The 23,286-nt window shown below is 45.3% G+C and overlaps 1 protein-coding gene across 5 annotated transcripts in view; it reads left to right on the top strand.

Annotated features, from left to right (window-relative positions):
- Window positions 1-1,961: 1,961 nt before the first annotated feature.
- The window catches only part of col6a2 (collagen, type VI, alpha 2), a 64,835-nt gene continuing 43,510 nt past the window's right edge, over window positions 1,962-23,286 (top strand). The window contains exons 1-10 of one of the 5 annotated variants that reach the window (XM_072261249.1): window positions 1,962-2,025; window positions 8,325-8,448; window positions 9,026-9,648; window positions 14,259-14,279; window positions 18,973-19,038; window positions 19,838-19,891; window positions 19,985-20,029; window positions 21,010-21,036; window positions 22,001-22,027; window positions 22,138-22,182. In XM_072261249.1, the coding sequence (XP_072117350.1) occupies window positions 1,981-2,025; window positions 8,325-8,448; window positions 9,026-9,648; window positions 14,259-14,279; window positions 18,973-19,038; window positions 19,838-19,891; window positions 19,985-20,029; window positions 21,010-21,036; window positions 22,001-22,027; window positions 22,138-22,182 (1,077 nt within the window). In that variant the 5' untranslated portion in view covers window positions 1,962-1,980. Of the gene's footprint in view, window positions 2,026-2,048; window positions 2,174-2,528; window positions 2,761-8,324; window positions 8,449-9,025; window positions 9,649-14,258; window positions 14,280-18,972; window positions 19,039-19,837; window positions 19,892-19,984; window positions 20,030-21,009; window positions 21,037-22,000; window positions 22,028-22,137; window positions 22,183-23,286 lie in introns of those variants that run through there. The other 4 variants (XM_072261245.1, XM_072261248.1, XM_072261246.1 and 1 more) reach the window with 4 other exon arrangements.

The raw sequence follows: 23,286 nt of genomic DNA, 5'->3' as shown, positions 1-23,286 counted from the left end.
GTGCTTAGGAAACTGAAAGATCTGAAGGTGAATAAGTCACCTGGTCAAACTAGACTACACCTCATGGCTCTGAAAGAGATAGCTAAAGAGATTGTGGAGGCATTACTAATGATCTTTCAAGAATCACTAGACTCTGGAATGTTTCCAGAGGACTAGAAATTTGCAAACATCACACCACTTTTTAAAAAGGGAGGGAGGCAAAAGGAAGAAAATTGCAGGCCAGTTAGCCTGACTTCAGTGGTTGAGAAAGTATTGGAGTGTATTATTAAGGATGAGATTTCAGGCTGCTTGGGGACACATGATAAAATAGGCCAAAGTCAGCATGGTTTCCTTAAGGGGAGATCTTGCCTGACAGATCTGTTGAAATTTTTGAGGAAATAACAGGCAGGATAGACAGTGTCAGTGGATGCTGTCTACTTGGATTTCCAGAAGGCCTTTGACAAGGTGCTGGACATGAGGCTGTTTAACTAGATGAGAGCCAATGGTATCACAGGAAAGAGACCAACATGTATAGAAGATTGGCTGAACTGGAAGGAGGCAAACAGTGAGAATAAAGCCCTTTACCAGCTGGCTGCTGGTAACTAATGGTGTTCCGCAGGAGTTGGTGTCGGGACCAATCCTTTACATGTTATGTGTCAAAGATTTGTGGATGAGACAAAGAATGGTGCAGGGGCAGGTGGTGTTGAAGAAACGGAGTCTGCAGAAGGACCTAAAGAGATTGGGAGAATTGGAAAAGAAGTGGCAGACGGAATATAGTGAAAGGAAGTGTATGGTCATGTAGTTTGATAGGCAAATACAGAGGTAGACTGTTTTCTAAACAGGGAGAAAGTTCAAAAACCAGAGGTGCAAAGGGGCTTGAAAGTCCTCATGCCGGACTCCCTAAAGGTTAACTTGCAGGTTGAGTCAGTGGTCAGGAAGGCAAATGTAATGTTAGCAGTCACTTCAAGAGGACTGGAATATAAGAGCAAAGATGTGATATTGAGGCTTCATAAGGATTGGTCAGACCACACTTCGAGTATTGCAAACAGTTTTGGGCCCCAAAAGATATGCTGGCATTGGAGAGGGTCCAAAAGAGGCTCAGGAGAAAGATTCCGGGAATGAAAATGTTAACGTACAGGTGTGAGGAGCATTTAATGGCTCTGAGTCTGGAGTTTAGAGGATTGAAGGGGGATCTCATTGAAACCTATCCAATATTAAAAGACCTGGATTGAATGAAAGGTCTAGATAGAGGAGAGGGTGTTTCCTATAGTGGGTGAGTCTAGGGCCAGAGAGCACAGCCTCAGAACAGAGGGACTTCCATTTAGAACAGAGGTGAGAAGAAATACCTTTAACCAGTGAGTAGTGAATCTGTGGAATTCATTGCCACAGACAGCTGTGGAGGCCATGTCATTGAGTATATTTAAAGTGGAAGTTGATAGACGCTTGATTGGTCAGGGTGTCAAAGGCAGAAGAGTGCGGCTGAAAGGGAAAGTAAGTCTGTCATGATGGAATGGTAGAACAGACCTGATGGGCCAAGGAGCCAAATTCAGCTCCTGTGTCTTTTGATCTTATGATAGTGGTTGGTTAACCAAAGTGAATACTCTGTGTGCCAGCTCTCCCACTTACCATGTCCACTAATAACCAGCTTGGGAATAAGGATGTCTCTGTGGTGGGCTCTCACTACATTGTGCAATTAGCAAAGCTAAAACTTGTTGTTCAGCAGCATCTTCTGTGATCTCGGGACCTCCAGGGAAGGGCGATCACCATTTTACTGCGGCAAGCACGGCAGCCAATCAGTACACAGTAAGCTCCCACAGGCAACAGTGATTGGCTGCTTTCCCGACTGAAGGTTATCAATCATGTCAGTCGCTGGATCGATGCGAGGGGCTAGGGTGGTCCTTGGTCCTGTGTATCTTCAGGGAGATGAGAACTTGGAGGAAGAAAGACTGTAGTTTATTGTGTTGGATGGCCACTCTAAGTCAAAAAGCGAAAGGCTTCCCAATGAGTCAATTCCCGGCACAAACAAGAGATCAGAGACTCCATTTGGTGAGTTGCACTGGACTCAGAGCCAGGCACAGATCCCTGGGAATCTAATGCAGCAGGCATCTCCTCAAGGAATCAATCTATCTCATTGTCCAGATGTGTAAAACCAACCTTAATCTCCTGACAGAACTTCAAATCAACCTGAGTTCAGGTGACCAGTTCTTTCTTAATTTAGTCAGAAGGGCATGCTCTAAATCTCAAGTTAGAATGGGCTGAATGAATGTAGTCAGTGCATGGCTGGAAAATTACAAATCATTTTTTTGTAAGCGTATGGGTAAAGATAACAAGGATAATGTGCGACGGGGGTCTGAGCGGAGCATTCGGAAATCGATCTGACAGTCTGTGCTTTCTGGAGAAACGGCGCCGCCTAACGGCTACGGGCGGCAGTGCGGGTGGTGAGTTGGAACCCTGAGAAAGGGGGTTTGCGACTACTGTAAGTAATGGTTCTTGGAAAGCACTTTGGGGAGGTTGAGTTCGTCTTTGTAAGGCATTAAGTCTGAGTATAATTTTTTGAGGTCCTCCCAGTTTAGAGACGCCCAACTCTCAGTTGGTTGCATTCCTCCTCGCTTGGAAAAAGAATCCCCAAAAACTTCACCTTCCCATTTTTGTTTCATTCGTTGTTGGGCCATGTAAAAACAAAATTTCGAGGATCAACTTGCAAAGGAAGAGCCGAATTTTGAAGGTTTCATCGTCTTTTGAGAGAAGGAATAGTATCGTTGGCAGGTAGTAAAGCATCGTGTATGTGTGAGAAGTTCTGTAACTTCGCTGGAAACTTTTGAAACTTACTATTTTAAAAACAGCAACTGCAGCTTCGAGACTATATTTTTGAAGAAATCAGTAGGTTGTATTTCTAAGTGACGGGTATGATTAACGATGGAAAATATGTGGGGAATTCTTTCTGTAGTTTAAACTCAATCCTTATAAAATTAAAGCTAAATATTAAACGTTTGCATAACTGTTGTTTTGTAAAACATTTTTATTAGACTTTCATTGTGTTTCTGCTGTTAATCAGATCTCGGTCTGCCTATCCCGTTAACCCTTTAAGGAGCTGCTGATCAATATTAAACGCACTTCACAACCTTTATGGTGCCGTAATTCCGTCCTAATGATTGGCGCGGTTACTATTCATTGTACAAAATGCTGCGATTATTTAGAACTGAATACAATACCATGTATTCTCCCAAAAGTGAATCGCAAAATTTGGCTTATTATCTTCCTCAAAGGGTATTTAGTTTTTTCACTAATTTCCTTTAAATCGATTTTCTTATTTCTGCAAAAAAAATGAAACAATCGATCGCGATGTAGAGTTTGAACAATGTATATAGGGCACAGTAAGTGGCTTCGTTGCTGTTTGAACATTTCTTAGTACAAGATTTACTTTAAAGTACATCTCGAGTGGTTTTAGTTAACACCTTACCCAAAAGAGAATATTCGATTGATTTGATTCCATGTATGTAGATCTGGTCCATTCTATTTTGTAACATTTTCGTTTATTTTAAAGGTTTTGCAATTATATTAAATTAATTACACGTCTCGGAAATTGCGGCGGACTTTTTTCTTGGCGATGCCTGCCCTCTAGTGTTGTTATTGTGCTCTGCAACTCCAAAGCATTCATAACTGTGAAATCAAAGTTCATTTAATTTCCTTTTTATCGAGTTATTTCTGTTGATCTATTAATTGATGTATTGATCCACACTGCCCCTTGGAGGAGCATTTTTTTTACAACATAGCAGCATCTTGGTGTGTTCGGACCAGATGCTGCTTCCGCTTTAAAGTGATTATACACTGAGGAACACTTCCCTGGCGATACCGGCTTCGGCCCCGATACTAGTTGCTAAGGCCCAGCTAATTCCCCCTACCCCTTCCACTCTCCCCTCACCCAGAAAACAGAACATAAGCGTGCAAGGTGCTCGCTGTCCGGCTGTCTGCTCACAAGCTCATCGGAGCAAGTTTGGACGCTGGTGACTAACTTTGCCGTGATCTCCCATCCCACTGACAGGACAGTGGACCAAAGCAGCCTGTGTACGTTGTAGTTCTTTAAGAGTGAGCAGTAACAGGAGCTTGCCGCTAACCTCAGCAGCCTGCGTTTCTTGTCATAGACATAGCCATGGAGTTGCACGGCCACTTGGCCCGTCAGATCCATGCAGACCTCTTTCTGCCTGTACACTAATCCAATCTACCTGCTTAGCGACCGCGTCCTTTCATGTAAATATCTGTTAAACGTGGGCACTGCATCTAATTTCACCATCTGCTCTAACAGCACCTTCCTGATAGCAACACTCTCTCTATGGGAGAAAATAAACTTTCAACTCAGCCCCCTTTGAAGCTCCTCCCTCTCACTTTAACCCTATACCTTATTTTTAAACCCCCCCCCCCATCTCAGGGGGCAGAAAGGTTATGATAAAGCCTTGATGCACTTTCCTCAGGTCGCCCCTCAGCTTTCTTTAATCCAGTCCAGCCCTCACAATCTCTCCAGGACTGAGGTGAAGCATCCTGCTGAATCTCCTCTGCATCCTCTCCAGCCCAGTTACATTCTTCCTCAAAGTTTGGTGACCAGAACTGCACACAATGTGTGCTCTAACCAGTAATTTGTAGGGTTGCAATATGAACCTCCAGTTCTTATATTCTGCATCTCAACCTATGGAGACAAGTGTATCATATATTTCCCTCACCAACCTATCGATGTGTTATGGCTTTGAAACAACATTGGACTTAAAGCTCTGTTCATTAACAGTCCATTCTGCCTAGCTATTTGCTGTCCTATTTCACTTCCCAAATTCCATTGCCTCACAGTTGGGATTAGCTTCCATCTGCCAACATTCCAGCCAGTTTTCCGACTGATCCATAATGCCACCGAAGGCATCAATGCAGTCTGCCGCTGGAGGTTTGCAACCCAATCAGAAGCACCGGAGTCTGCCTGGGGTCTGGGCTGAGACGCCAGGCTCGACCGAAACCTCCATTGCTATAGCAACTCCACAACTTTAGGCGTCTGCAAGTTCTGCCTGGCCACTTCCAAAGTCGAACTATGTAAGCAACATGGTGGCCAGTTTGTAGAGAGCACTGTGATGACAGTCGGGCCGGTGGCTGAGAAACAGTGGCCTGAGGCCACTTTGATCTTTAAACTTGCACTGGAGGCTTTTGCATCCAGTGGACAGGACCCTGGTTTACCAGTTCATCCAGAAGGGTGGCTGTCCCTCCACCCTGCGTTGGGAATACCCGAGGGTTAAAGTTCCTCTGAAGTTGAACTTGAACCCCCACCTCCCTGTCCTTCCATCTTGGAGGGGAGACTGAAGCATTGTGCCCTTGCTCTTTCTCCTCGCCACTGTGGTACAATCAGTGTGCAGCCCTTCTCCACGTCCACAGGCATCTGCTGGGGCATAAGCTGGCAAATCAGAAGGCTTGATTAGTAGCGACCCGTCTATTGGAATTTACTAAACAAGGCCCCCCACCCATTGCTCCCTCATCATACCCTTCAGAATCAGGATCTAAAGGGGTTGGACTTCAGTAGGACGGACGTAGAGACCAAGATGTTGGATATATTGAGAGTGGAGGTTGATACGTTGTTGATTAGTAAGTGGGTCAAAGTTATGGGGAGAAGGCAGGAGAATGAGGTTGAAGGGGGAAATAGATCAGCCATGGTCGAATAGCAGAGCAGACTCAATGGGCTGAATGGCGTAATTCTGTTCCTATACCTTATGGTCTAAAATGTTTCTGAGAGTCGGGAAGATGAGGAGCCTGTCTAATGGATTCTGTAGAAAAGGGCCAAGAGAACATTCTTCATCTGGAGGTGAGATCTGATTCTACATGCCTGTTCAATGAACAGAAGCTCTGACAATTAATGGCACCAGGAGTATTGTATTCATGTCTGCTCCAGGAAGGCTACTTCAGCCTCAGAGGGGCACTGGGTCCTGGAGGTGGGGTGGGGTGGGGGAACCCAGAGTGAAATATGAGGGGGTTAGACTCCCTGGAATTTACAAAATTGGCCAACAGGAAGTGTTGGTAGTGAAAAGGTCCATTAGAAACTGGAGCAAGATTATGGAAGATGACAACAGGAACTACCTCCTCAGGAAAAGGACTGTGGAAATCTGGAAGCCATTCTGAACCCCTCCCAAAAAATGTTTGTCAAGGCTGAGGATGGGGGGGGGAAATCATATATAACAAAAACATTGGATTGGTAGGTTGTGTAACAGAGATGTTTGAAATGGGGGCAAAGCGCAGATCAACCATGGTCCAGGGAGTGACAGAGTGGACTCCAGTGACAGAGGGGCTTCCTGTGTCCGGTCAGCTTCTTCTAGGGGTGGTGTCAAGAGTTCTGCCTGCACTTGGATTGGGCTCTGTTAGAGTGGAGTTTGGCGGCCAGATCATAGATACAAAAGATTCTGCAGATGCTGGATATCCAGAGCAATGCACACTAAATGCCGAAGGAACTCAGAGGGTCAGGCAGCATCTGTGGAGGCGAATAAACAGTTGACGTTTCAGGCCGAGACCCCTCATCAAGGAGAGGGGAGAAACCAGGATGAGGTGGGTGGGGGTGTGGGGGTGGTGTTTTACCCCTACTGGCAATGTTGTCGAGGCTGAGCAGTGGTAGTTGTCTCCAATGCCGTGGATTTGCATTGTTCCCTCAGCCAGCCCGACCCACAGCAGATTATCCACTCGCTACTGGGTTGCTGCCTGTGGGTTCTTGCCGTGCAAAAGGGCAGGTGTTTGTGTGTGTGTGTGTGTGTGTGTTTGTGTGAGTGTGTCTGGGTGTGTGTGTGTTTGAGTGTGAGTGTGTGTGTGTGTGTGTGTGTGTGTCTGGGTGTGTGTGTGTGTTTGAGTGTGAGTTTGTGTGTGTGTGTGTTTGTGTGAGTGTGTCTGGGTGTGTGTGTGTGTGTGTGTGTGTGTGTGTGTGTGTTTGTGTATGTGTGAGTGTGTGAGAGAGCGAAGGTGATGGTGAGTCTCCTGCTTGAATCTCTGCAGGCCAAGGGAAGTGCACCAATGCCTCTCCTTCCTCTGAAGGCTAAGGAAGTTCACCATGTCTCTGTTGATCCTCGCCACTTTTTACCGATGCGCCTTGGGAAGCCTCCTATCACGGACTGGTATGGCCATCGCCTGCCTGAGACTCTAAGAAATTGGAGATAGTTGTGGACACAGTCCAGTCCATCACACAACCCAGCCTCTGCCCCAATGACTCTGTCTGAACTTCCCATTGCCTTGGGAAAACTGCCAGTGCAATCAAGGACCCCTTCTACCCCCATCATTCTCTCTGCTTTCTGCTCCCATCTGCAGAAGATGAAGATGCAAAGCTTGGGAGCTGAGTATCGCAGACTGAGGGACAGCTCCTATCCCACTCTTAATCGAAGTTCTCACCTACTATGGATCTCCCAATCTAATTCATGAAGGCTCTTGTCTACCTGCATCGTACTTTCTCTGTGACGTTATTACCTTATTCTTCAGATTGTTTTCCATTTTACTGCCTTGATATACTTTTGTGTGGAATGATCTGTCTGGGTTGTCATGAAAACTAAGTCTTTTCACTGTATCTTGGTTTAAGTGACAATAATAAATGAATAGCAATATCAAATTGGAGAGGTGGGTTGGATTTAAGAGATTTGGGTAAGTATGTGGATAGGAGGGGTATGGAGGCTCTAGTCTAGGAGTGGGTGAATGGGGATAGGCCTGACAACGGCTAGGCATGGATTAGATGGGCCAAAAGGCCTGTTTCTGTGCAGTAGTTCTCAGTGACTGAGTGAAAGAGTGGCTTGCTTCGTCATTGAAGACCTGGAGGACATGGAGCTCCATTGGGTCAGATTTCCTCCCTTGAAGGACACTAATGAACCAATGTGGAGCTTATAAAATTGCTGGAGGAACTCAGATGGTCAGGCAACATCTATGGAGAGAAATAGACAGCTGACATTTCAGTCTACACCCTTTATCTGGATTTGAACTGAAGGGTCTTGACCCAGAAAGGTAATCCGTGCATTTCCTTCCACAGAATCTGCCTGGCCTGCTGAGTTCTTCCAGTGCTTTGTCAGTTGCTTCAGCTTGCAGCATCAGCAGCCTCTCACGTCTCTGGAGTTTGTAAAATGATGGTCATTATTTTTTTATTACTCATTTTATTAAATTGCAGATTATGTTTAATTAGCTTCTGCAGCTACCCTATGGGATCCGAGCTTGTGTCTCAGGACCTGTAGTCTAGAGATGTCACTGCTGTGTACTGCTGTCGATGCTGTGCTCTCCTGAGTAGATGCCAGGTGCTGCTGAGGCTTTCCTGGTTCCACATTTCATGACTCCCTTTGTGTCTGCTTCACTGTATATCACAGGCCCTGTGGACGAAGATGTTGCTGCCACTCCTGGCGTTGCTGCTGACCAGCTGGGGCTTCATCGAGCCTGTGAGAGGACAAATTACCAGCGAGCTGCCCACAGTTGCCCCCCCTGAATGCCCAGGTAGGACTATTGGGAAGGGAGATCATTGGGTGGGGACAACTACTTGGTAGATGCAGTACCTTCATGATATAGATGGTGAGACAGAAAGCCACACTTTACCATTGGGGTGGATATACCTCTGACTTTGTAAGCAGCATAGCTATTACTTTGTTGTTAGCGGGCCACCTTGCCAGGCCAGGAGTGTTGCAGTCACCATCGACTGCTGGAACGCTTTGGTGGTGAGGGCCTTTCTGCCCTTGAGATTTCCCCCGCCACCTGGTGGCCAGAAGTAGAAGTGCAATGGGTGCTCGGTTTTAATCTCCAAGGAGAATTGCTACCGCCTTTGTCCTGCGACCAAGGCTCCCTACCTTCTGTATTGTATAAATAGAGTGCGATTTCATACCACTGCACCCAGGCCAGCAGCTGAGCCCCTTTGGGTCACAGCGCTGTGATTTATATTTAAAGCCCACCACTTAAAGTGAGTAAAGCCCGCCTCATCTCTGCCAGTTGTACACAGCGAGGATTATGTCTGTGGTTGTGCTTCTTAATACTTCAGGTTCTTTACCAGACTCTTTGCCATGTTTTGGTTGTGTTTCAGAGAAGCTGGATTGCCCAATCACTGTGTACTTTGTTCTCGACACCTCGGAGAGTGTGGCCCTGCAGGCCCGTATCCATGGCGACCTGGTCACCACCACCAAGGAGTTCACCAGGAACTTTGTGGAGAAAGTGACGGATGGGGTCTTCAAGGCCAACGTGGAAATTATCTGGGAGTTTGGAGGGTTGCACTTCTCTGACGAGGTGAAGGAATTCAGCCGCATAACTGCCAGCAAGCGTGACTTTCTTTCAGCTCTGAGCGCAGTCGATTACATCGGCCGAGGCACTATCACGGACTGCGCCCTGAGCAACATGACCAACAACATAAGGCAGCAGTCCCGGAGTGACACCCGCATTCGCTTTGCCGTCGTCATCACCGATGGTCACGTGACAGGAAGCCATTGTGGCGGCATTCAGACCGTGGCTGAGAGAGCCAGAGACCTGGGCATCAGGGTGTTTGCCGTCGCCACTGACGATGTTGAAGTCGAGGTGGATCCTCGCTTTGAGCAAACCCTCAGGACCATTGCCAACTTCCCACACGAGCTGTACCGAAATAATTACACAGCTGCGTCTGCTATTGATATAAACCGACCCATCAGGTCAATCGATCAAATTATTCACGCTATGGTAAGGCATTCCTTATAGAAAACATTGCATTAGTTCTACTTTTTGCAGACATTAAGCTGTGTGTCTGACAACCTGTTGCAATCTGATAATGTACTAGGTTAAAGCTGTGCTGCCAGAACGAAAGGTTTCTCAATATTGGAATCTTTGGGATGTAACTAAATCCAGAAATTGATGGCTGTCATAGCCTCTGCTTTAAATGCAGGGCATGTGAGGTGTGGCTATAGTGGAGGGAGTCATGAACGTCAGCTCTTTAGGGTGGAGGGTATTTTTGATAGGTTACTACAGAGACACATTCCCATGAGCTGTTGATAACCTAGACAAGGAATGTGGTCGTGACCACATGGCAGAAGATGCATGCAATCCATCCCAGCATTCTTCTAAATAGTCACTCTTGATCTGTATGTAAGCTGGGCATTTGCAAGCTGAGTAGGACCTGTATTGTCTGTTCTTAAGACAACAGATGTGTGGTTATTGGTACTGTGCTGTTTAAGTTTAAGTTTTGCAAGTTTTGAGTTTTTTGTCATGGGCGTATATATATCCTGGGTATAAATGCCATGGAAATGAGCTTTTTACAGCAGCAGAGTACACAACAAACATTAGTTAACAGAAACTGAAATTAATATAAACTATGCAAACAGGAGGAAATCTGCAGATGCTGAAATTTCAAGCGACATACATAAAAGTTGCTGGTGAACGCAGCAGGCCAGGCAGCACCTCTAGGAAGAGGTACAGTCGACGTTTCGGGCTGAGACCCTTCATCAGGACTAACTGCTAGTAAGAGATTTGAAAACTAGTAAGACGAGCTAGTAAGAGACTTTTCAAATCTCTTACTAGCTCTTCTTTCAGTTACTCCTGATGAAGGGTCTCGGCCCGAAACGTCAACTGTACCTCTTCTTATAGATGCTGCCTGGCCTGCTGCGTTCACCAGCAACTTTTATGTGTGTTGCTTAATATAAACTATACATAGCTTGCATGACAATATAAACAACATAAGGGTGAGTTGAGGAAGGAAGAAAATAAGTTGTCCCAGGTAGGGTTAACGTTTTTCATGTTGATTCAGGCTTTTGAAATATTTTGATAACTTAAGAGCATTATATTAACTTAGTAAATTAAGATGAAAAAAAGAAACTGTGGATGATGAAAAATCTGAAATGAAAACAGAAACTACTGGCAACATTCAGCAGGTCAGGCGGCATCTGTGGGGAGAGAACAGAGTCGCCATTTCAGGTTGAAGATCCTTCATCAGAAATGGGAGGAGAGAAAATGATTCAGAATTAAATTGCAGAGAGGGTTGGGTAGGGGGGAGTGAAGAGAGGAATAAGGGTAAAAATGAGAGGAGAAACACAGCACTGAGAGCGAACAAGGGAAGAGAGAGACACAGAGAAGAGAAGAACTTCTTTAAGGTTGGCATTCCTGGAAGGGGAGCAAAATCAGAGTATGTGGGTGTTATCATATACTATCATGAGATTAATTTTCTTGCAGGGATTCACAGGAAAATAAAGAAATATGTTAAAATTTATGAAAATCTTTACATAAACAGTGAGTGAAAATCCAAAGCTCTGATTTTTTTCCAACGAAGTTCAGTCCTTCTCTTGTCAGAGTTCCCATCTTCACGACGAGATATTGAACCATGGGTCTGTCATGAAGAAACGAGTGAATTGTACTTTAAAAGCTGTGCATGAGGTTGTTAAAGGTGTCTGGAGTCAATATGAGGTAGACCAGTTGTAACGGGCTTAAGAATTGAAAATAACATTAGAGAGAGTGACCAATTTACAGTTCGACTGTGGAAACACTAGAGAGTGTGCAGTGGGGTCATGGCTTGTGCTCTGTAAGGTTTCAGATCTCAGTCCTTGGGAGTCTATAGTTCAGAGTTGTATAGCTTTGTAGATTGAGGGATATTTTGCACTTTAGTCACAGTACATTGGCTACGGAGGGCTTTGGAGTATCCTGAGGTCATCAGATGACCAACAGAATTGCAAGCCCATCTTTATGGGTTGGAGATTGGTTGTCGACCCCTAACCCTATGCAACTGATATTGCTTATGTGTGACAACCAGTGAGATGCTTCAGAGGCGATGTCGGTGTAGCAAGGAGATGTTAAAATCCTCTGCAATCTGTCAACCCTTTTGGATTGTTCACGAGTCGCAGAAGAAACAAGAAAGTGGTAGGGAGAGTTGGCCACTTGGCACTGTCATTCCACATGATCGTGGTGATCTCCTCCAGACTTCATCTCCTCTTCTCTGCTGATTACCCCCTGTGCCCAGTAGCCTGATCTACCAAATTTGTGCTCACAGTCTGACTGTGACTCAGTGCCCCTCCTAAGGAGTAACAGTGCTGCCCAGCTTTATCCAGTTAAGGGCTGGTCATTGTGTTGGCTCACCACTGCGCTGGCAAGTCTACAGAGTGAAGGGTTGTCAATCCATCTTTTCAGGCTCAGGTTGGAGGATAATTTCTTCCGCTTCAGCTCTGAGAGCACGTGGGGCAGGAGGAGCCTAATGGGGCCATTGCTAGGGACAATAGGCACACCTCCCTAGAATCAGAACCCGATTTATTATCACTAACTTATATGACACAAAACTTGTTGTTCAGTAGCAGCAGTACAGTAAAAAGATGTAAAGATTACTACAAAATTACAAAAATTAATCAATAATACAAGAAATAAAGACTACTAAAGTCACAATCATGGACCATTCAGAAACATGATGGCGGAGGAGAAGAAGATGCTTCTCAATCTTCGGGTGTGGGTCTTCAGCTCTTGTACCTCCTCCATGATGGTAGCGACGAGAGGAAGACATATCCTGGATGGTGAGGGTAGTTACTGATGGATGCCACCTTCTTGGAGCACATCTTAAAGACGTCCTTGATGATGGTGAGGGGTGTGCCTGTGGTGGAAGTGGTTGAGTGCACAGTCTTCTGGAGCTTCCATGTCAGACAGTGATGTTGGCTCAGGAGGGGAGACTGGCGATGGTTGACCTATTCTGCCACTGAAGTTGGAGGACTTTGTGGAGATACTGTTGCCGGCATATACCAGCACATTGACAGCCAAGTCTTTAGTGTTCAAGTCTCTGGAGTGGGCTTTGACCCTGAAACCATGGCTGGTGGCTTAAGTATTTGTGGGGCTAATTAGGTCCTGAGGGTTAAGTGTTGGTTACTGTCTGTGAAATGGTATCCATTGATCTCAGTTTGAAATCTGTGGCTATAAATGCCTACACATGGATGAATCTATAGTGGTCAACAGATTAGGGATGAGCATAGGGGTGAAAGGTTGGAAACATCAAAAGTATAATGATCAACAATCAAACAGTATTATGGATTGACCGGTCTTCACTATTAAGAGTTGATAGAAAAGGGGAAAAACATTTAACTCTCAAATGTGTTGTTATTCATACCACCTCATAGTTTTCGGTCAGCGTAACCCGAGTCTCTCTTTCATTCATTGCGACATTCAGTACGATGTATTAAACCCAGTGTTCAGTGACATGTATCTCCGAGAATCACTGAGGTTGCAAGGATCAGCTTTATTCGCCAGATACACTTACATGTATCAGGAGTTTGCTGTGGTGTGTTGGTGTGACATGCAACAAAAAAATCAACATTCAACAATTGTAAAGAATAAAGAATTACATAAAATAAAGTTAGAGTTTGAAGTACAGATATGGAATAAAGTGTGCACAAACACAGAAATACCTGCATGTATTTACAACATAAAGAGCATTATAAAGACTGGTTTACAGTGCAGTGCAGTGACTGAAGTAATAGAGGGGGGTAGGGAGAGCTTTCTCAATTGGTTGATCAGATTAACTGCCTGGGGAATTAAACTTTGAACATGGTATGAAGTTTTTGTTTTAATGCTCCTATAATGTTTTCCAGAGGGAGCTTTTGGAAAAGACAGTCTGCAGGGTTGGTAGTGTCCGCAATGGTTTTTCCTGCCCTCTTCTTTGTCCTGGATGCGTACAACTCATCCGGAGATGGTGGACTGCAACCACTTACCTTTTTTTGTTGACCTTACTGTTTGCTGTATTTGTGTAGATTGGGATTGATGCTACACATTAGGAGGCCATTCTGCCTGTCTGACCTGAGCCAGCTCTTCGAAACCACTATTTGTATTGTCCCCCTATGCCCTCATTTCCCATGGCCCTGCAAACTTTACCCCCTTCAGTTCTCATCTGGAGGAACTTACTCATCCAGAATGATTTCAGATGACACCTTCCAGAAAGAAAGATGCCCTCTTGTGTTGCCTTTCACTGTTACCTTGGCTCTGAGTTACTTCATTGCAGGTGTAGAAAATTATGCCTGATGATTATAAATGGGCTTCAATGATTTCATCAAGTCCTTTATCACACCTTTGCTGTTGCTGCATTCTCTAGTGGTTCAGGTCTGTCTAGGCTTCTTTGGATAAATACACATCTACAACTTCTGAGAAATTGCAGTACTGATAAAGACATATAAAATGCTAGGGTGGAAATGATGATTCTAGCCTACAGCAGCCAGATAACTTCTGGCAATGTTTGTGATGCTTGGACATTTTAATGATTGTGCCAAGACTTTTCTAATGGTCCTGTTCTCATCTGATCTGTGAAACTGAATATGTTTTTCTCTTTGTTTTTACAGAAAGTGGAAGCCTTCAACGAGGTGAGATGGTCTACATTTCTGATTAATATTGCTTCACTTCTTGTAGTCATTTTCTTTTCATTTGGTGAGCAGTGTTGCTCCTGAAGCAACATTTTTTTTGGGGGGGGGAGGAACTTCCAATTTTGAAGTAACCTGGTGGGTTTGCCTAGCTATTAAGACACTTCCTTCCTGTTCCCTGACCATTCCACACTGCCAATTTCCCTTCCCTCTTCAGAAAGATCATCCTGGCTGTAGAAACTGAGAGAAGGAGATAGTTGTGTTGATCCTGTCTTGCAGGGTCCCTGAGGGTACTGGGACAATGGGAGGATAGAAGAGGTACGACTCTTGAGACACATTTTATTGGGCAGTGTAGGTTCAAGAAAGTCACTCTATCACCAACACCCAATTTGTATTTTCACTCAGTGAATCAGTGACAGTTTACCATGTTCATGCCCTTCCCATTTTCCTCGGAGGGAAGTGCATGCCCACACCTGGAAAATTGGACCTCTGTCATCAGTCGGACTTCTGAAACATGCTTTGCTAAAAAAAGCAGCTGTTGGACTTGGATCAGTCTCAAGTGACTGGAGAAATACCAAATGGGGTGGGGATGTAAAGTTAGCACTGAGAGCTCTGGGGTGGGGTCTACTCCAGACTGGGTACACTGGTTTGAATAGTATCCTGCAGAAACTAACTGTACTAAGGAATGGAATATGTGAGTGGTGTCAGCAAAACATGGGGGGTGGGGGGGGAGTGAAGCTAAGAGATCACAAGATATAGGAGCAAAATTAGGCCATTCAGCCCATCAAGACTGCTCCATCATTCAACCATGGCTGATTCTTTTTTTTTTAAACTCCAATTCCCTGCCTTCTCCTTGTAACCCTTAATCCCCCTACCAATCAAAAACCTAACAATTTCTGCCTTAAATATGACTAGTGACTTGGTTTCCACAGCTGCCTGTGGCAACAAATTCCACTGATTCACCACCTTCTGACTGAAGAAATTCCTGCTCATCTAAGTTTTAAAGGGGAATCCCTGAGATCCTACACTCTCACCCTAATGCAAACTCCACTCTATGCAGGCCTTTCAGTATCCAATAGGTTTCAATGTAAATCCCTCATCCTTTTGAACTCCATTGATTCCAGGCCCAGAGACAGCAAATGCTCCTCATACATTAAGCCTTCTACTCCTGAAATCATTCTTGTGAAGCACCAGCAGACCCTCTCTAATGGCAACACAACCTTCCTTAGACACAGAGGCCAAAAGAGAGAGCACCCTGAGAACTTGGTCAGTTTTTAAAATCTCAATTGCCAGGATAGTATTGTTGTGCTGGTATTAAAGTTTATTCTTTTTGCACTTTTCTAACTTGAGGCCTGTGACATGAGTTCACAATCATCAGTTTTACTTGCAAGTTTTGGCTTGAGTGCTCTACCCAGTGTTGGAATTTAATGAAACAATACTCAACACCCCCACCCTGCCTTAGTTGAGGAAAAGGCAAGGATGGGCGCTGTGCTGTATGGATGTTTTGAGGTCACCGGGACACCAATGTCCAAGTGATTATCATTGTTTAAGTCAAGCTTAGGAAGGAAAACAAAGCCGGCGGGATGGGAGGTTTAAACCTTGTGAAGAGTGAATCCCCCCACAGCTCCCATTTCCTGATGAATCTCCTTGTTTATTGGTCCACGGCACCAACCTACCCAAAGGAATGCAAGAAGATAGGAGCAATAATAGATTAATTGGCACCTTAAACCTTTCCATCATTCAAAATTACCATGGCTCATCTCCCTGGGCCTCATCGTTTTTTATACCCACAATCACCCAATCTTCCTCAACTATCCGCAATGATCTAACCTTCCCTATCCTCCAGAGCAGAGCATTCTAGAGACCCATCTTGCTCTGCGAGAATCATTTGCTTTTTCCTAGACATCCGTTATTTTTTAAGCTCATTGCGGAAAGCTTTGGAAGAAAATGAAAGAAGAGCCATATGTTTAACGCCATTGTGGTTGTTCCCCAGAAATAGTTAGAGTAGCCTCCAGCCCATTGATACTCAGACCCTCAAGTCTTCAATATTGCCGATGGGGAATGTGACCAATGTCAAGGATGTACGAGAGCACAACGGTCTTCCTATCCCTGTCGTAGTTCCCTAAATCTTTGCCCCCACTGTAGGCCTCAGCCAAGCTCTGTCCCATCTCTTTCTACTGCTTCTCTCACTTGACAACACAAAGTGATGAAGATCTGGGTCTTTGTTAATGAGCTTTGTCTCTGGAGATCCAGATGTGTTGAAGAGAGGCGAGAGTGGATATCGGACTGCTGGAAACGATGCTGGAGAGGTGGTAATTGGGGACAAGGAATTGGACAAAATGAATAAGTATTTTGCATCAGTCTTCACTGTGGAATACACTGTATGGTGGAAAGTACAGGTGTCAGGAGGCATGGTGTGTGAAATTATCATAACTAGATAGAAGATTCTTGGGAAACTGAAAAGTCTGAAGGTAGATGAGGCACCGGGACCTGATGGTGTACACCCCTGAGTTCAGAAAGAGTGGCTGAAGAGATCGTGGAGGCATTAATAATAATGTTTCAGTAATCACTAGTTTTGGAATGGTTCTGGAAGACTGCAAATTTGTAAATGTCACTCCACTCTTCAAGAAGGGAGAGGCAGAAGAAAGGAAACTATAGGCCAGTTAGTCTGACCTCAGTGGTTGGGAAGAGGTTGGAGTCGATTATTAAGGATGAGGTCTCAGGGTACTTGAAGGCACATGATAAAATAGGCCGTAGTCAACATGGTTTCCTCAAGGGAAACTATTGCCTGATAAATCTGTTTGAATTCTTTGAAGAAGTAACAAGCAGGATAGACAAGTTGATGTTGTGTACTTGGATTTTCAGAAGGCTTTGACAATTTCCACATGAGGCTGCTTAACAGGCTACGAGGCCATGGTATTACAGGAAAGATTCTGCATGGATAAAGCAGTGGCTGATTGGCAGGAGGCAAAGAGTGGGAATAAAGGGAGCCTTTTCTGGCTGGCTGCCGGTGTCTAGTGATGTTCCACAGGGGTCTGTATTGGGACCATTTCTTTTTATGCTGTACGTCAGTGATTTGGATGATGGAATTGATGGCTTTGTTGCAAAGTTTGCAGACGATACGAAGGTAGGTGGAGGGGAAGATAGGTTTTAGGAAATAGATGATGTTGACAGAAAGGCTTGGACAGATTAGGAGAACTGGCAGGTGGAATACAGTGTCAGGAAGTGTATGGTAATGCACTTTGGTAGAAGAAATGTAAGGGATGACTATTTTCTAAATGGAGAGAAAATTTAAAAATCTAAGGTGCAAAGGGACTAGGGGTTTCTCTAAAGGTTAATTTACAGGTTGAGTCTGTGATGAGGAAGGCAAATGCCATATTAGCATTCATTTCGAGAGGACTAGGATACAAAAGCAAAGATGAAATGTTGAAACTATATTAAGCACTAGTGAGGCCTCACTTGGGGAATTGAGCAGTTTTGGGCCCCTTATCTTAGGAAGGATGTGCCAGAACTGGAGATGGTTCAAAGGAGGTTCACAAAAGTGATTCCGGGATTAAACAGTTTGCTATAAACTGAGTGTTTGATGGCTCTGGGCCTGTATTCACTGGAATTCAGAAGAATAAGGGGTGACATCATTCCAAACTATGGAATGGTGAAATGCTTTGATAGAGTGGATGTGAAGAGGATGTTTTGCTTGGTGGGAGAGTCTAAGACTAGAGGACACAGCCCCAGAATAGAGGGGCATCATTTTAGAACAGAGATGAGAAGAAATTTCTTTAGAGAGTGGTGAATCTGTGGAATTCTTTGCCACTGGCATCTGTGGAGGCCAGGTCTGTATGTATATTTAAGACAGAGGTTGATTGATTCTTCATTGGTCAGGGCATGAAGGGATATGGGGAGATTGGGGCTGAGAGGAAAATTGGATCAGCCGCGATAAAATAACAGAGCAGACTCGATAAGATGATTTATACTTGTACGTACCAGCTTACGCCATAGCCTACGCAAGTGGGCTACGCCGTTGTGAGCATTTATACTTGTGCATTGGTGTGTCTGCGTCACTCTGCAATTTGCGCATGTCACGCATGCGCACACATCTGCCCGTGCAAGGCTTCATGGTCATGGCAGTCTTTCTCGGGGTAAACAAGTTTAAAGCGAGCGTCTTTTTTCGTAAAAATGAAATGTGTCCTCCATAATTTTGGAGGTCTGTAAAGCTTTATGGAAAGCATTGCAGCCAGAGTTCCTTCCCTGCCCTTCAGTCGCCCAATGGGAAGCTATTGCAGCCTAGGATGAAATGCGATGCTACCAAGCGGACCAACCACAGTTGTTGCGGTCTGCGTTGCCGTGACGCATAGTTACATTTTGGGAGAGGTGCACGTCAGGCTATGGCGTAGGGATCTGTGTAGATGCTGCGTAGGGTTCGCGGCGACGCCATACCTATGGCGTCGATTTGACACACTAGTATAAATCAACCTTAATTCTGCTCCTATATCTTAAGATCTTGTGTGCTGTCTGCATGATTCCTTTTTTTCAGCAGCAGGATACTCTTGAAGATCATGCTGGCACCATTTAAGTTGAAAGGATTTTGAGATCATTTTATTAGAGTGTTCCCATGCTGGCTGTGATCGTATCAATGGCCTTTGCCATTTATGGTGTTGTGCTTTTCCTTCATTAACCATGAACATTCTGTGACCTCCAGTGTTACAAGAGGAAGTGTCTGTCGTTTCGAGGAAACCGTGGTCCAAAGGGCTTCAAAGGACGGAAGGTGAGTAAACCAGGTCCCTCCAATGTCTTCAGCTCCGGTCTGAGCAACTTCAGCTTGTACTTTCACCCCTTTATCAGCCAATGTCTTTGGTCAGCAAAGATTATTTTTTCCGCCTTAAGCTTCTCAGTGTTAAGAATATCTCCCTCTCTCTATTTTTCCCGAATTTTGAGTCATTCACTGGTACTGATCTCCCGCTTCCCCCATCCCCACCCTCAGGGCTGACATTCTGCTCTGAGTCGAGTGACAGCGAGCCTAGTGAAATGTCTCTGTGTTCTGTCCCATAGATCCAGGGGGGCATCCGGCCTCTCTGGCGATATGATGGCTGGTTGTGGTGCACCTGCTGTTGAGCTGTGCTTTTCCATTCAAGTTAGCTTGTGTTTGCAGGGTTAACTCAACCTGAGTGGGTGAGTTACAGGAATGGAGCCCTGTTCTGAGACCTCGCCGAGGACGAGTTTGCGCTCCTGTGCTGCGGGGGGGGCACTATCACTACGACTTGGAATCCAAGATCGACTTGTCCTCGCCCAGTAGAGGAGAACCTAGTTGTCCCCAGCAGCAGTAACTTACTTTTTACATTTATTCACTGAGCACCAGCCCCCAGGAATTGCAGGTTAACCACCCAGGCCTTCATGGCAGCGAGGAGACAGGATGCGCCCCTCAAATGGCAGCGGTCACTGTGCGTGAAGCAGAGGCTGACACAACAATGCAAGAGTATCTCTTTCAAAAGGTGATGCACGTGAGCCGGTTATAATCTGTAATGTATAATCTATATGTTATAATCTATGACGTATGCTTTTCACAGGGAGAAAAGGGAGGAACTGGTCCCATAGGTGACCCAGGTCCATCGGGTCGTCAGGTGAGTATTCATTTATTCATAATTGCCTGAAAACTTGAGCTGTCGTTTGTTTCTCACATCTGAAATTCAAATTACTTTTTTTTCCCTACACAGGGTGATCCCGGTATTGAAGGACCCATTGGCTTCCCCGGTCCAAAGGTAAGATGCACTTCAAACACTAGCTCCTTTTGGTGGCCTGGTAGCCATCCCAAGACTTGAACAATGGGCAGCTCGTCCCAAAAGAATTCCCCGCAGGACTGGGCAGAGTCGAGCCCCCTGCGTCTCCCCCAGTGCCGGGTTTCTGGTTCCTGACTGAGAGACAAGAAATGCCAGATGCTGAACGTCTGAAGTAATGTCAGAAAACACAGCAAATACTCAGCGGGCCAGTCAGCGTCTGTGGTGGGGGCTGGTGGGGGGGGGGGGAGTGAAAAGAATCAAAGTTAAAGCTTCAGGTCAATGCCACTTCATTGTATTGTAACTGGGAAACTTGGAAAACAAGCAAATCTGAAATTAAAGTTGTAGAGGGGGAGTAGAGTGTACGTGAAAGAAAAGTGATAAAATGTGAGCTCAGGCAACAGCATATCTTGTGCTGTGAATGATGCTGGCGGCTGGGGTACTTGTCGACAACATTATGAATAAGGTACATTGTTGGAAAAAGAAATGATTACCGCAATCCAACAATAATAAATAAGCCATTATGGGACTGAAGTCACAACCGTGTGCAGTCTCATGTATCTGATGGACATTGCAAGCCCCAGCTTGCTGAATTCAGCCTCAAAACTGGCCATACCAGAATGTATCTTATAGAATACTGCCAAAGAAAGAGAGATGAGTGCTTATTATTCATAGTAGATTTACTGGCCAGTAACTTCCTTGGCTATAAATACTTGTTCCAGAATTCAAATCACTCTTGCCCTGGCCCCACCCTATTCCCTGATTTAGTTTCAAATTTGTTGGGAGGTGGAGAATGCCAGGTAGGTTGGTCCCAGATACTCAGATGCTAAATATGCCAATGGGCTCTTTCTCCAATAGCAATGATGCCATCTAGGCACGGGTGAACCCCACTTAAGACCCTTATCATTGAAATGTGCCAGGAAGTTGTGGTAATGCTAATACCATTTCTTTGTCTCTTTTTCCAGGGTTATCCGGGATTGATGGGAGAAAAGGTGAGGCATCTTGCACTGCTCCACTCTCTTTTGGATGGATGTTGACATGGTGATGACTGTGACTCCAGCAACTCTTAGGTGCCCCAGGGGCTTGTTTAGGAGCTCAGGTTCACTTGGGCCTGAATGTATAGGTCGAAGCTTCAGCTTGCTGGCCTGACCCTCCCACTGGCAGCTGGTCAAAGTCTGGTCCCCCATGCCAGGAAAAGTGTCAGAATGCAGAGCCACCAGATCTGTTGTTGGTGTGTTTCAAAAGGAATCTGCTCCTAAACTCTGGGCTGTCAGCCCGGAAGCCCGGAATATGCGTTGGATCAGTGGTACTCATCGGTGATGTGACCTGCAGCAAGTTGGTATCCCACCTTCCCCACGTTTTATTAGCCAACTGCGGAGGCCACCTGCCCGTCCCCTTAGTAGCAGCAGCTAGGGCCCAGTGTGGCCATCATTTGCCCAGCATTGGGACCTGAGATGGAGGAGGAAGTGGTAGAGAAAGTCAGATTTCTGCAATGCGTCGGTGAACCAGCATCCCTGCTCTTCCCTGACTTCAAATTTTCAAAATGTCCGACCCTATGTTTTGGACTCTGCGCTGCACTCTGGCTGATTAAGCCAATCCAGGGTTGAGAAAAGCCTGATATTGGCTTCGCTGAGCAAGAAGTGGGAATTGTAGGGTAGGCAGATACATGGGGTCTTGAAATAATACCTGGGAAGTTGCCACTTTGCCATAAAACTGAAAATAAACCCAATTTAAAGCTAAACATTGGACAGCAAGCCATTTAATTCTAAAGCTTCAGAATCTGAATAAGTTGTGGAATTGAGCTCAGAGTTGTGTCACTCTGTTTTACTAAACCTGTCACCGCTGTGATGAGCTTCAGTGAGCACAGAATGAACGCTTGCATCTGGCGGCATGTCACTCCTAAACTTGTCCACATTGTTCCTGTTGATATTGACATGTCCTGTGTTTCCTTTTCAGGGCGAAATGGGATCTGATGGAAAGAGGGTAAGAAGCCATTTTATTTTTAAACACTTAAAATTCATGTTCCTCTTCTTAGCTGTGAAGGTCTCTATCTGTTACTAATGTGTCTGTCTTTTTCCCTTTGACTCCTCCAGGGTATCTCTGGATTGCCAGGCCGAGATGGGATTAATGGACTGAAGGTAGGCTCGTTGTCCCCACGTGGGGCAAAGCAAGTTGAAGGGTCACGCTTATCTATCACGTGTACATCAAAACATACGCTCAAATGCCTCACTTGTGTCAACAACCAACACAAGCCAGGGATATGCTGGACGCAAGTGTCGCCACACATTTCCGCACCAGTGTAGCATCCCCGGAACGCTCATCTCAACGACACAAAGCAGAGCACAGCAAGCAACAAGATAACAATAGTAAAGCAAGCCCCTTTCCTCCCTTCCACCGGCACACAAGGACAGTCCTCCAACTCCAGGACACACCCGGCTGTGGCCTGCCTGTGGTGGGACAGGTGTCCAGGAGTAGGATGCAAACACAGCATGGACTGGTGAGAGAGTCTAGGGTAAGGCAGCCATGCCATTTAGGAGAGAGGACAGGAGGTATGTAGTGTGTTGAAGGATTGTGGGTCTTCTGCCCATGAAGAGACTGGCTCCATTAAAGGTTTAAATCCGAGCACTAGACTGACCACCCTGGGGAATAAAGCCTATGGAGCCGGAGAGTGTGGATAGAATCAGTAAACTCTCTGCCCATGCACTTGCTGAGTAGGATAAATTTCTGAGGGTTTGGATGGAATTCTTTTTCTGTCTGAGATGCAAATTGACCCTTTAAGGATTCCACCCTGATCCAAAAGAATTTTTTAACTTCCCCAGACTAGTTGGGAGTCTGTGGGAAATCAGAGTCAGAGTTCTACACCATCAAAACAGGCCCTCTGCCAACCATGATGCTTACTGAAAATAATCCCACTTTCTTCATTAATTCCATATTTCCCTACGTGCTGCTCATTCATGTATCTATCCAGATACTTCTTAAAAGTTGTTTTTGTTCCTGCCTCTACCACCTCCTCTGGCGGCTCAATCTAGATACCAACTACTCTTTGTATTGGGGGGGTGAGAGGAGGGATATAAATTCTCCCAGACCCTCTCTTTGCTGAGGAGATGTTCTTCCTCTCCACGCCCCTACCATGGAGAGCAAACTTTATTTATCCTGTCTCTGTCTCTCATCATTTTGTATATCTCTATCATTTCCTTTTTAATATCGACGTGCTTCAGGATATCACTGCTCTCTTCCGTCAG

The sequence above is a fragment of the Mobula birostris genome, chromosome 6, assembly GCF_030028105.1.
Source record: "Mobula birostris isolate sMobBir1 chromosome 6, sMobBir1.hap1, whole genome shotgun sequence".
Taxonomy (NCBI): domain Eukaryota; kingdom Metazoa; phylum Chordata; class Chondrichthyes; order Myliobatiformes; family Myliobatidae; genus Mobula; species Mobula birostris.
This window is presented reverse-complemented; position numbering and strand designations above follow the sequence as displayed.